The sequence below is a fragment of the Terrapene carolina genome, unplaced genomic scaffold (assembly GCF_002925995.2).
Source record: "Terrapene carolina triunguis isolate 2854851 unplaced genomic scaffold, T_m_triunguis-2.0 Scaffold88, whole genome shotgun sequence".
In the NCBI taxonomy this organism is placed as follows: Eukaryota; Metazoa; Chordata; order Testudines; family Emydidae; genus Terrapene; species Terrapene triunguis.
The window spans coordinates 40,511,536-40,524,886 of record NW_020664439.1 but is presented as its reverse complement, the minus strand read 5'-3'; the positions used below and the strand labels follow the sequence as shown (position 1 = coordinate 40,524,886).

Sequence of the window (13,351 nt, the reverse complement as noted above, 5' to 3'; positions counted from 1 at the left end):
CACAAATAGCACTGCCTCATCTATAAAGTGAATATACTATTAAAGGTATGTCAAAAGTGCTACAGAGCAGACCCCAACTCTGCTGAAGTACATCTTTTTGAAACACAGATCCCCTGGACTACAGTAATGATTAGAGCACCTGGTCCTTCACAAGCAGAGTCTGCTTTAGGTGACCATGTTATCCCCAGTTTGAAAGTGGCATTCTGGATTTGGAATTTATTTCATAATTCTTTAGGCAAGCTGAGTCAGTTTCCCTCTTAAACACCACTACTTTCTGCTGCAATACCAGAAAGGGGAACAGAAGGGGCTTTGCAATCCATGCTATTAGAAGATGAGAGCAGAATACCTTTGCTAATAAAAGGGACAAGCTTTTAAATATCTTGTGTATACCCTTAGCCTGACATCCTTTTATATGTAAAGGAATGCAATTGCTCTCTAATAACTTGAAACAAAATGGCATGTACATAGTATAGGGGCAGCTGCTGTTCCCAGAAAGGAGGAGTTAAACTCAAATGTTTTTCCCCTGTTGATTTAAAATAATGCAAATAGTGGCAGAAAAGTGAACTTACTCTGTGGGAGCAGGATATCCTCAGCCATGCATACCCCCCTTAACTGAGGGGGGGAGCAGCTGTCCCATCAAGCAATGAAGGAACATCCTTTTATAGGACATACTCTTCTGAAGAACCACACTAACACTTTACTTCCAGTAGAAAGAATTCTGAATTTTATTTCCACAGCTACCATTTTGCTCATTCACTTGACGTCTTCCAACAAAACTATAGGGAACACCAGTAAGTGACTGTCATGAAGTGTCAGAATTTCCACAAAGTGGAAACTAAAGCAACCTTGAATTACACAGGTCTCATGCTTTAGAACAGTTTTTGTAATAAAAATCTGGCTGTGAGCCATACGCTACTGAAGGAGCCTTTTACCCTCTTCCCAGGAGTACAAGATGCAAATAAAACGACCCCATTCACCAGCAGTGTGTAGCAGAAGGTGCTAAGTTTAAAATGAGGAATAGTGCATCATCTAATCTGCCAAACTAAATTCAATGAGTTAAAGGGGTAGCATTCTCCCCCCCCCACCCCAAAAATTAAACTAGTCTAGAAATGCTCTCCAAGAATAAACTTCTTATAAATACATTTGCAACTCTTCCCCTTGCAGAATTTCTGTACATTTAACCAGCTGGGCTGCAGCCCATCTTCACATCTCATAACATCTTTAGCCTTTTAACAGTCAGCTGGTAGCATACTCAAATGTCCACAACAATAAGGAAAATTATGACCCTGAAACACTTTGAATGGAGAGAGTTAGCATGCAGCATACCCAGCTTCTCAGTGATCACTTCCTGCTTTTAAAATAAAGTATTGAGCAAGTCTTAAAAAACAAAGTGCATTTCATTAGCCCTTTTTTGTAAATTAGTGGAAAATCCCAGCAAGTACTCAAGCAACAATAAAAATGTGCCTTAAGCCACCACAGTCACTCGAGTTTGGTTTTAAACCTGATGTTGCAGCATTAAGCACTTTCATAAAGGATATATAAATATTCAGACAGGCTTTCACCTCAAATATTTTTTAAAAGCCTGTTTATAAAATACAGGTGAAATTGCACATGGTCTGCATCAGGAAGCACTTGGGTATCATTGCTAACATCTATTGACAGTCCCTGGCCTACTACCACCCTTTAAAAGCGGATTAAGATGGAAACATCCACACACTTAACTTCTCACAAAGCTAGAACAGAGGGAGCTAGTGGCCAAGATTTAAAAAAAACCAGAAACACATGCCTGCAGGTGGCAGCTAAATAATTCAGGAACTTAAGATAGTGCCTAAACAAGTGGTCGGGGAAGGAAGCAAGCAATATGGAAAAGTATCCACAGGTAAATGCAATATTGTTTCCCAACTGTATACAGTCTGAAGAGAAATTCAATTTATAATGTTCACACCAGAACATGGCAGGTATTCATGATGTAGTGAGAGAAATATTTGAAGGCTAGGCTACATCACTTGCCCTGGTGACAAGAAAATAGCAAGCCCTCCCGAGGGTGCTTAGATAAAAGCTTTGATACTGTAGCTGAATTTTTGCATAGTTTGGGATGAGTGTAGATCAACTGTATAGCAGAAGCCCCCCGTTTGTTGTAGGTAGAGGCTTGCATGCCGCACAGGACAGATTCACCTGAACTTTATACACATTAACTTACTTTGGTTTTCAATATTCCTGTGTGATGAACACTGCCATTCCATCATTGCAGCATGCTTGAATTTTTAAAGCTTTCCAAAATACCTACAAGGAATCAAGTTTACTTGAAAGCATCATGTATACAAGTAAAAATGGCAGGTCTATCTATAAACAAACAGAAGCAGGGTAACAGCCCAGCCCAACTGATTTTATCTGAATTCAAATAATCTAAAGAAGCACTTTTAGGCTGCTAGAGCTGTTCACCTAATATTCTCATTCATAAAACAAATATGAAAAAGCAGCACCACCAGCTATTTCTAGAGAACTGGGAGACATTGATACTGATGTGAGGGAGAGAAGAAATAATGGATTCTCTCCCTACATAACTCCCAGATGCCAGGAAGGTGGGATTTGCCACTGGTAAATACTAAAACAAAATAATACAGGGTTTATTTTTTTATTTTAAGTCTCCAGAAGAATAAATTCAGTATTTGTCAGTAAATATAAATTATCATTTTGCTCTTGCAAAATTTCTCTTTACCACAGCTTTTAGATACAGTTCATTGCAAAAATGTGAACTGGACGTTACAGTATCTGACAAGTATAATCAAGGTAATTTTAAAAATATAAGTCATTTCATGTGACTCCACAGGGGAGCAATGTGTCATTCTATAATTTTGTCCTACAGGCAGTTACCCAAGGAAGCCAGCAATGAAAAGAGATTGGTCTATTTATTCTGCTGAAGAAAATGCTTTGTAAAAACATCCAGCTCATTTTCAAGGTGAAGGGCTTTGTTTCTGTAAAACAAACAAGAGAAAAGTGATTGATCCACATGTAGCAATACAATACCCCAGGCTTATTTGCATGCACCCAAACTCTCACAAGAGTCTTCAGCCTCTTTAGTAATGAAATTCAGGACACGAGAAATCTTACTTAGACCACCTGACTCAGAAGAGCACTGTAACAAGTGCTTATGTGCTCTGCCCAGTCAGGGTCTGAGATTCAGAGTCCATCTACACTGCAAACCAAACCAAACCCCACACAAATCTCAAAGCCCAGATCAACTGACTTGGAGTAGCAGTGTAGTTTCCACTCAGGCTGGAGCCCAGTGAGGGGTCTCAGAGCTCAGACTCAAGCAGGAACATCTCCACTATCATTTTTAGTCCTGTAGCATGAGCCTCATGACCCTGCATCAGTTGACTCAGGCTCTGAGACTTGCTGCAGTGTTGTGGGTTTTTTTGCGGTGTAGACATATCTTTAAACCTCAGGATGCTGGCTAATCTGAATATGTAACACCTTAGCGAGGGGCTAGTTCCTAAGCGTTTCACAAAGGCATGAGGAATCACTGTGCTAGAAGGGACCGTGGATTTCTTGTTGCTGGGAGCAAGAAACCCCCCCCCCCCCCCCCCATTTCTTGTAGCTCTGCTCTCCCAGTTCCTGTCTACATTAGCAAAACTTTCTAAGAACGTCTAACCGCTGCTACCACCCTTCAGCATCTCTGCTGGCACCACTGGGAGCCCTGGGATAGATGGACTACTGGCAATGCTTTCAATGCCATTCAATCAGAGAAGCCCATGTAGGGTTACACAACAAAGGGTTAAAAACACACCTAAATTGTTTACACTAGGACTCCTGTAGCTAATGCTGGTTGAGATAAACCCCTTTTAACTGACATTTTTAGCAGAGCAAGGGACTCAGCCTGAGGACAGTGTGCAGCACCCAATGGCAAGCCAAGGGTGGAGAGAAAACAGACACAAAGCCAACTGTTGCCCCACTGGCTGCTAGGTGAGGAGACAAAAGGGTGCATTGTCAGCCTGCTGGAAGGGGTTGGGGTCCACTGGCACTGGGAAGGCATCTCCAAAAGAGAAAGGGGCCCTGCTTGGATGAGCGAGAAGAGGTGGGATGAAATACAGGAGCTGAATTTACCCTACTCCCAGCTAAGAGTATTCCTATGGAGAGAGCTTTGTACCCAAGCCCTGCTTAGGAACTCATGCCCCGTCTCCAAGGGGACAAAAGCTGCTCAGGCAGGGAAGTGACATGTATTGTTGGAGCTTGATAAAGTATTCTTGAGAAATCCATTTTTACTGGGCAGAGAAAAGGAACCAGGCACAGAGGGAGAAGATCAACATGAGGATGGGGTGATATTTTGTTAGAGACTTTCCCCACGTCGCCCAGTGGCTAACATAACTTTAAAAGAACACAACTGCTGCTCCTGGTGTACGAGCACAGGTGCAGGAACTAGGGATGTGGAGGAGTCTCCCCCCCCCCCAGTTCCCAGCTGTGGCCCCAGCCTCTGCCCCCTTACCCCTGTCTGGGCCCCCCCCCAGAGACACGGCCCTGCTCCTGGCTCCAGCTCGGGAGCAGACAGGCGTAAGGGGGGCTGGCTTTCAGCACCCCACTATTAAAAGTGTTTCAGTGCCACTGTGTACGAGGCAAGAAGATATATATATTACCATGCTTTACCCTGCACCACAGTTTCAAGGCACATGTCAGAATGCTCATTAACAGCTGAAAACAGCAGCAAACACACACACACACACACTTATTTGATGATACAGTACTGCCATGACTACAGACATGGGAGTGAAATCTTGGTCCCACTGAAATCAATGGCAAAACTCTCAGACTTCAGTGGAGCCAGGATTTCAGTTTCTCTCCAGCTGGCTAGTTCAAGATTTCTCTCTCAAGCAACTGGCTGAGTCAATACAAAAGGATCATTACCTTAGGTGCTTTGAGTTACTCTGTATTTTCTCTAACTGATCTATTTCTTTGGACAGCCTAGCAATTTCTTCTTCCAGGTTTTTCTGAGTAACGTCGACTTGCTGACACAGTCTAGCAAAGGTAGTGGCCATCTCTCTAAAGGAAAACAAGTTTGTAATCACAGTTTACCATACTTTGTGTTACACTACACTTCAGAGTCCATGAGCAGAACAATGCAATCAGAACAGCCACCAACTGCTATACACAATTGCATAAAGACAGACAGCACGAGGAAGAATGAGCAAAGGGACTCTCTCTTGAAACATCAATAAAACAGGGACACTGTGGTGGTGGTATTTTTAGGGTCATGAAAAAATAATACAAAATAGACCTTGTTTTAAATATATGCTGATGTTGCTACTGCCAGCTTCTGACTCCGAAGCTGGAGACTGTTCTCAGAGTAGTGGATTTTTGCTATGAACTTGGGGGTAGATTCACAAAGGGATGTAGGTGTTGCAATGCCTGACTCCGAGGTGTCCTGCTGCTTAGTGGGATTCTCAGCTCCAAGTTAGGTGCCCAGGCTTCCCAAACAATGCATGAGAAGAGTTAGATGCCTAAGAAAGGGATTCTCAGAATCAAGTTGCTGAGTAGAGACCCACCTAAATTAGCTAAGAATGAAATGCAGTGGACTGGGTTCGGGCTTAGGCCTAGGTTCACAAGGGAATTTGGGTGCCTGACAGGCTGAAGGGAGGGGCCTATCTATGCTTGGGATTCTCAGCTGTGAAGCTTCTCCTGGAGTTGGGCACCTAGGTCAAATCAGCTCTGGGGCTGGGGGCAGGAGGGCAGAAAGAGGGGGGCTCTATATCTGATATCCCAGTGGTTAGAGCACTCACCTGGGATGTGGAAACCCAGATTAAAATCCCTAGTATTTAGGTCTCTTACCTGCCACGTGAGTGCCCTGACCACTTAGCTTTTAGAACCTTAACCAGTTTAACTATAGGCAGTGTTCTGAAAGGACTGCTTCCCTCACTCCTCAGGTGTCTCTGTTCTCAGGTTATTGATTACTCTGGAATGTGTCTCGATCTCTCCTGTTGGAGATGGTCCATTTTGTATAAATAATTAAATAGCCATTGGACAAGAGATAAAGGGAGTGACTCGATAGCTTGGTGATTAGGGTTTTCACTTGAACCCGACTCTCCCACCTCCAAATCAGGCAGAGGAGGGATTCAAACTTGGATCTCCCACATCCCACGTGAGTGCCTTAGCTGCCAGACTATGGGGCATTCTGGGGACACCCACCAGCTGTCTGTTATGTATGAGGCATGATCCGATAGGCGTACTCTGAGCACACTTCCTGGATCAGGACAACAGGTGGGAGAATACCTCGTTTGAGAAAACCACAGGGACTTTGAGTGAGGGCTGTGAGCAATTAGTTAGCAGCATCAAGCCTTTAGGCGCGGTTCCCACCACTAGGCATGTGCAAAGCTGTTGGATTTAAGCACTTAGGCCTAAGTAGCTTTCTCAATCTAGCCCTTAGCATCTGAATGAGTTTATCGTGAAACACGGAACAAGTGTCACCAACATTCAAATTGAGCAAACTGACAGCTTTGATAGAGTCTACATTCATTTGACTTTTCTCATCGCTTCAAACCGTGTTCACCACATTGAACGCTCCTTCCACTAACTGACTGTCCCTGGTAAATACAGAGCCAGTTCTGCTTGGAACAACAATACCAAACGAACATTTTGATAGATTAAATGAAAAACCAGGACAATTCAAACTGGCTCAGAAAATGTTCCTGGGACACCGAGACATCTTACAAAACCTCCAGGACTCGAGGAGTGAGGGAAGCAGTCCTTTCAGAACACTGAATATAGTGAAACTGGTTAAGGTTCTAAAAGCCAAGCCATCATCCTGAGTCTTAAGTGATTCAGTGTTAGTGAAAAGGATGCGACTATGGCTGCCTATTAGAACAGGGCCATACTTTCATATTTATATAGTAAGCTGCTTGGCAAAGAAACTGCCTATAGAGATTGAGAATCATTCTAGATCCTCAGATGGATACAAGTTAGGGGTAAGAATTTCACATTCTGCTGTTTTGCCAGGGTAAGCAAAGTTATCATCAGGCACAAATTAACTGTATGATTTCAAATAATTATGCTGTAATACCCATATGAGTTGTCTCTTTTGTTATTGTGTAAATCCCCCATTTGTCCAAAAGAAAAAACAGACCATTTAAAAGGGCATCTTAAACTCAAGATAAAAGGCTTAAATGTTACAGGCCAAGTTCATCCCTGGCATAATTTAATCGACTTCAACCCGATTTAGATGGAATTACGCTAGGCATGAATCTGTCCCACCATCCTTTTTCCATAAGTGCTTTTTATAGTACAAGTCAAAACGTCTCTGAATGATGGGAAAAGAAGGGCATTATTTTCATCTCTCAGCAACAGCATGAATATTTTTTGCTGCTAAGTGCTAATGAAAATTGCATAATGTAAGTGCTTAGGCACTAAGGAAGCTTGCTGGCGACTGCTCTTAAACGTGAATTGGACTAGTTTAAAGTCAAGTAAAGAGAGTAAGAATGCACAAACCAAGGTTAACAAAACTACAGCTCCAGAAAAGTGATGCTTTTTCTGTGAAACAATATCCATAAAATTCCTTCATTAAAAATAAGCATTTTGTTAAAGGGGCTCAATCAACTTAAAAGCCACACTTCTCAGAAGTTCCCCTCCCCCCTTGTTCAACCTCCACCTAAGGCTACTATAACTGAAAGAATATTTTTTCCCTCCACTTTGTGTATAGTCATTTTCTCTCTCCTCCGGTACAGTCAGAAAGGTAATCGTGGCTATGATTTACACGAACAGTGAAGTGCAAAACAGGACTGTAAAACCATACAAAATATGAAAGGGGGATTCTTTGCCACCATAGTAATCGACCCAACTTTAGCTCATTTTTTTAAATTGAATCGATTTCAAGTTGACATTTAAACCTTCTTACTTAGCATCTTTTCAAGTCTCTATTGTAACTTTCATTGATAAATACATGCACATAGATTATCCACTGAAATGTATTTCCTATATTAGTGACTACAGTGATAAGTATAATACTTACTGTTGCACTTGATGGCTGCAATTTGCACTAGTAAAACTGACAATCATCTGCAATTTTTCAGTAGCATAGTTTACAAACTGCTGTTTAAAGGCTCTCTCTTTTGCTTTAGTTGTCCAGGTTAGTCTCTCATAGAGATACAATACTCCATACATGCTTAGGGAAAGACAGATGAGTTTCCAGCCTACAGTTCTCCAAACCTGAAAAAGAAGCATCTTTTCATGACCTGAGTTATGTGACAGTAGCTCTATGGAATGTATTTTGTCAGAGTATGGTCAGAATTAGAAGAGGATAGAAAAGTGTCAACTTCCTGTTTAAGGTTTTTGCTCTCTTTATACCTTTCTGTCCGACTGGATTAACAAAACATGTTTTTCATCCCGGCAGCACTGCAGAGCAACTCAGCTATATCTGCCTTGTGCATCAGCTGCAGAACTGTTAGCTAGATTCAGATTACAGAATCTTTATTGCTAGTAATAAAGTAAGAGGCAGAAAGCAAAACTCTCACCAATTCCAAATTGAGCCTGACAAAAAAAATCAAATCATTTTATAATTTAGAAACCGAGCACATTTGTATGGAATAAATATAGGCTCCAACATGACCCTACTCAGCCAGTTTTCCTATTACATACTTACTACGAGCATTTAATGCATCTTATACCCTTTACTGCAGTGCTATTTAGCCAAGAAGATGTAAAGATTTTGCTGCATTAGACAAAAAGTATTTATCCTAGATACCCCATCTAGTTTGCAAAGTGGTTCTGATGCCACAGATCTTGCATCCCTTATTCACATAAGTAAGGGTTGCAGGATTGGAACCATGGTGTAGAGTCATACAGGTTAGAGTACAGCATGACTGATTCCTGGAGCCTTTGCCTATGATGAGTAAATTTAAAAAACCCCACAATGGAGACCAAAGAAATCTAATAAACTGATCACTCAGTTTAAGTATTTTAAATTAACTATTCTGTAGCCATTTACAAAGAAACCCTGGCTAAACTGATTAGCAAACAATTCTTTACTATGCTAAATACTAATTTTTAGATTTCACCTGTGATTGCAAGGGGCTTATCAAACGCATGAAAGGAAAGTGCACCTATTGTTTAGTATCTGTTTAGTAAGACTAACTTCATTAGACATAGTTCTTTTTAAGTCATGAGTTGAATGGAGCTATGCTGATTCATGCCATCTGAGGACTAGGCCCATTGCTAATTAGACTGATTCTAAAGAGCAAGCATCAATTCTATGCAGCAGTGATGGCATCCCAAACAGTCAAAAGAGTACATTTGGAATAGTCTCTGCCATGCTTTCCATTTATAGAGGTGGTTGCTAATGCTACTTGCCACTCCTCCAACGATGATGATGCTCATAGATGTCCGTGATGTTAGTGAAGCTAAACTCGTTACCAAAGAAACCATGAGTTCCTCCTGTGATATGTTCTCTGGAGTTACGGCAGGAAGACAGGTGGCAGAGGGGGTGGAAGCTAAAGGACGAGGGATCTAGAAGAGCAGAATAAGGCAAACGCAGTGATAAGCATTATGGAACTCTAGAACAAACTGCTTGGTTTTATTATTTATTTTGCTTTCCCATAAGCAGGGTTAAAAATTGAACTTTTTTTTTTTTTAAGTGGGTAAGATCATCGGAGATTCAAAAATGCTCTTCATTTGTTTAACCCTGAACAGCAGTAATGGAGTATTAGTTGTTCAGCAAACTGATTAGTAACTTAACAAGAGATGGGTCTTTCCTGAAAATCTCCTCATCAACCCAGACAGGGGTGGGTCAAGAAGCGAAGAGCTGCCCCAAATTCCTGAAATATAATTAAAGCTTCTAGAATGGACTGTAGTTAGTTCTGTTCGATTCCCACTATGCCTCATCAACTCCTATCCACTCTCCACTATTCTAGCAGCCCTGTGCCCACCTGGCAGTTCTTTCAGCCCTTCACTCCCCTACAAATGGACCCATCCACCCATGAATTTTACTTTGAAGCTAGGGCAAAGTCCTAAGTGGACCCTAGAGCCAAATTTCATGGTGACCTCATGATGGGCTGAACCAAAATCCCAGATCTGAACAGCCTCTCCAGCTTTATAAGGGGAGCAGGGAGGGATAACATCTGGAGTCCTAGCGGCTATTGCTACATTTATCACAACAGCAGGAAACCATAGTTTCTTTCCACTTGTTAGTGTTGACATTTAAAAACTCCATTGCCCCAACTAGCCAGACAGTCCATAAGGTTGAGGGAAGTAGGACTGGCTTTGCTCCACTTTAATTATACAAAAACTGTAAATGAAGAGGTGACCACAAGGTTAGATACAAAAATCAGAGTCCCCAAGAACACACAGTAGCTGCAAGAAGTACTAGAAAGATGTTCTGGCTCTATTTCATCCATGAATATAACCCAGTAATAACAACCCTCACCAAAACAAGTTTCAGACAAAGGGAACATGGTGAGCAGACAACACACCAAGTTATTAATACACATGTAAAATAATGTATAGAAAACATCAGATATCAACTCAATCCATTCTGAAAGACCTGGGAAGCACTCACCTGTGAGTTTGGATCTGCCAGCCCGAGTAGCGCTCTATGAGCATTCTTTGGGCCTAGGAAGCGGTTTACAAGGGTGGTCCACCCCAGGGAAAAGCGGAACGTGATATCCTCTTGAAAATCTGAACACAGACTGTGACAGTTCAAATCGTAACTGAGGTCAAACTTCCTGCATGGAATTAGCAACTGAAGCTGATTCTGAACACCAGAAGGTAATAATGGCGTCAGATTTTCTAAAAACAAAGTGGATTAGCAAAATTTAATTACTATGCAAAACTTTATTCCATCTTGGGATGGTCATATGATGCACTAATTTTGAAATTCAAAAAGCCAGATACAAACACCTAAGCAACAGTATTAACTGAGGCCTAACCTACCAGTTTGTCTACTTAGCAATTTCCATTATAATTAAGAGAGTGCTCAGCTCTGTGCACTGCAGTTTAAACGTTGTTTGTCCCATTAGGATCAACTATTGATCATTCCAGCGAAACAAAATGGAAAAAGAAAAAGCCATCCAGAAAGGCAGTGGTGACAAAAAGGGGGAAAATGGTCAGAGATTAACTGAACCAATCAGAAAGATCTCTAGCTAGAGTCCTGAAGTCCAGGATGGACAAAGGACTACTTGGCCAATCCCAATAGCCTTGGGTAGAAATAAGGAAGAGGTGACTTCTCGAGATCTCAGGAATAGGTCACTAAAGGCTTCATATATTTCCTCAAGACCTGACTGTTTCATTAGCAGGAATCAGTTCAGACTGGGTGGTTGGACAGGCATTTAACAAAAGGAGTAGAGAAACAGGAGACCGCACCAAAACGTGAGCTTCAGGATAGAATCCTAGTTTGCACTGAGTGAACTAGGGTAAGGCTTATACTGAAGAAATATCTGACAATCAGGTATTGCCTATATTTTAACATTGCCACTGTTAATTCAAGTTATTTTACTCAGTTCCCTTCCCTAAGCTAGCCATACAGAGGTTAAAGACACACAGGAAGGGAAGAAAGGTAGCAGATCTAGAGTCAGTGGGGAAGTCCTGTGTTCTAATCTCAGTTCTACCACTAACTCAGTGCATCACCTCAGGCAAATAAATCACTTAATCTCTGTTTCACAGCTTCTCCAAATCGGGATAATAATTACTCCTATCCAATCCCCACAAGCCCTGTGGGAAGTAACAGTTGCATAGCACTTTGGATCTGTAAAGCGTTATAAGATTATAACTCAGTAAATCCCAGTCACAGTACGTAATTGTCTAGACAGGAACAAGTAAAAGTAGGAATTTACTTGGATTAAACATTGTTAAGGGAGGAACTCTTTCTCCATTATTCATGTGTACAGTGCGTAGCATATGAGGCTGTGACTTATGACTGGGACTGCTTGATGCTGCCCCAATACAAATAACTCTATGCAGACAAAGTCCTTTTTGGGTTAAGCTGGAGACTGCCCATGTTCAGACTCATATTTGTGTGAAAGTAACATTACTCTGTATAAATATTACCAATCATTTCCTGCTGTGACTGATGCATTGACTGATTGACTTCAGCGGAGCAACGGTCAGCCAGGTTTTTTCCCAAACCATCTTCTATGTGCTTGTTGAGCTCCTAATGTTTCATGAAGAAAGCATGTACATAAGTTAATATCAACAAGCCAGCTATGTTAGAACAATTTTGAAATATGCTGAACGCAAGAAATCCCTATAATCTTTGAACATATTGTTATCCATGGTGGGGAGGAGGAGAACTTGGAGAATGATCATGCACTCAAATTATAAATTCTCATGGTAAATTACCGTATATACTCGTTCATAAGACGAATTATTTCAGTAAAAAAGGGAAGCACCGGAGAAGGGGGTCGGCTTATGAACGGGTATAGAGAGGGAGAGGTGGGACACAGTCCCTCCCGGCTCCAACAGAGGGGGCAAAGAGAGGCTGCCCAGCCAGCAGAGCCAGAAGGGAAGAGGCGTGGCCAGAGTGTCTCCGCCGCTTCTGGCCACGCTGCTCTCCCCCCAGCCTCCAAAGCAGCTGCACCACCCGGCCCGGCCCAGGCTGCGGCCACGCCGCCTGTCCTGCCAGAGCAGCTCCGGCCAGGCCAGAGACATCCTCACCTGGCCCACCCCAGCTAAGGTGGGAAGGGATGGGAAGGGGAGAGTGTGGGAGTCCCGGGCTAGTGGGGTCATATGGGAGGTGGTCACAGGGGTTACTCCCCTGACCCCCAGCTTCTCCCCCCGCAAATTTCCCCACCAGTTGCTGTCCCAGCCCATCAGGGTGAGCCGCTGGCGCACCGGGACACTTTGTTTACTTAGGTTTACCTCCGTGCCTGCGGACGCTCGAGGTAAACAAACTGTCTCAGCCCGCCAGCAGCTTATCCTGATGGCCCGGGAGCCAAAGTTTGCTGACCCCTGAATTATAGGGTTGGCTTATGAATGGGTCATAAAAAATTTCCATTTTTACTTATCCATCTTGGGGGGGTGGCTTATAAACGAACCGGTTTATGATTGAGTATATACGGTAACTAGAATTTTAAAAAGGGCTGATATCTGTAACATTGCGATCATTAAAAAGGTAGCTGAAAAATATGTCTCAGTTTTCAGTACAACTGTTTCAGAGAGAATAATGCAGGGGTGGGCAAACGATGGCTCACAGGCCTCATCTGGCCCATCAGACCTTTTAATCCGGCACTCAAGCTCCATTGCCCCTCTCCTGCCAGGGAGCGGGGTCGCGGGGTTGCCCTGCTCCGCCCGGCGCTCCTGCATGTTCAGGGCCTGCGTGACGGGTGTGAGGGCATGCATGTTACTCCAGCTGCACAACCCAAATGCGCTTCACGTGCCA

General features: G+C 42.6%; 1 protein-coding gene across 3 annotated transcripts in view; it reads right to left on the bottom strand.

The window, feature by feature from the left end:
* Positions 1 to 2,603: 2,603 nt before the first annotated feature.
* MFN1 (mitofusin 1) overlaps positions 2,604 to 13,351 on the bottom strand; it is a 47,397-nt gene continuing 36,649 nt past the window's right edge. For all 3 annotated transcript variants that reach the window (XM_026650053.2, XM_026650055.2, XM_026650054.2), the window contains 6 exons: positions 12,022 to 12,124; positions 10,535 to 10,764; positions 9,331 to 9,486; positions 7,994 to 8,190; positions 4,900 to 5,034; positions 2,604 to 2,975 (listed from right to left, as the gene is read on the bottom strand). In XM_026650053.2, the coding sequence (XP_026505838.1) occupies positions 2,906 to 2,975; positions 4,900 to 5,034; positions 7,994 to 8,190; positions 9,331 to 9,486; positions 10,535 to 10,764; positions 12,022 to 12,124 (891 nt within the window). In that variant the 3' untranslated portion in view covers positions 2,604 to 2,905. The remainder of the gene's footprint in view (positions 2,976 to 4,899; positions 5,035 to 7,993; positions 8,191 to 9,330; positions 9,487 to 10,534; positions 10,765 to 12,021; positions 12,125 to 13,351) is intronic.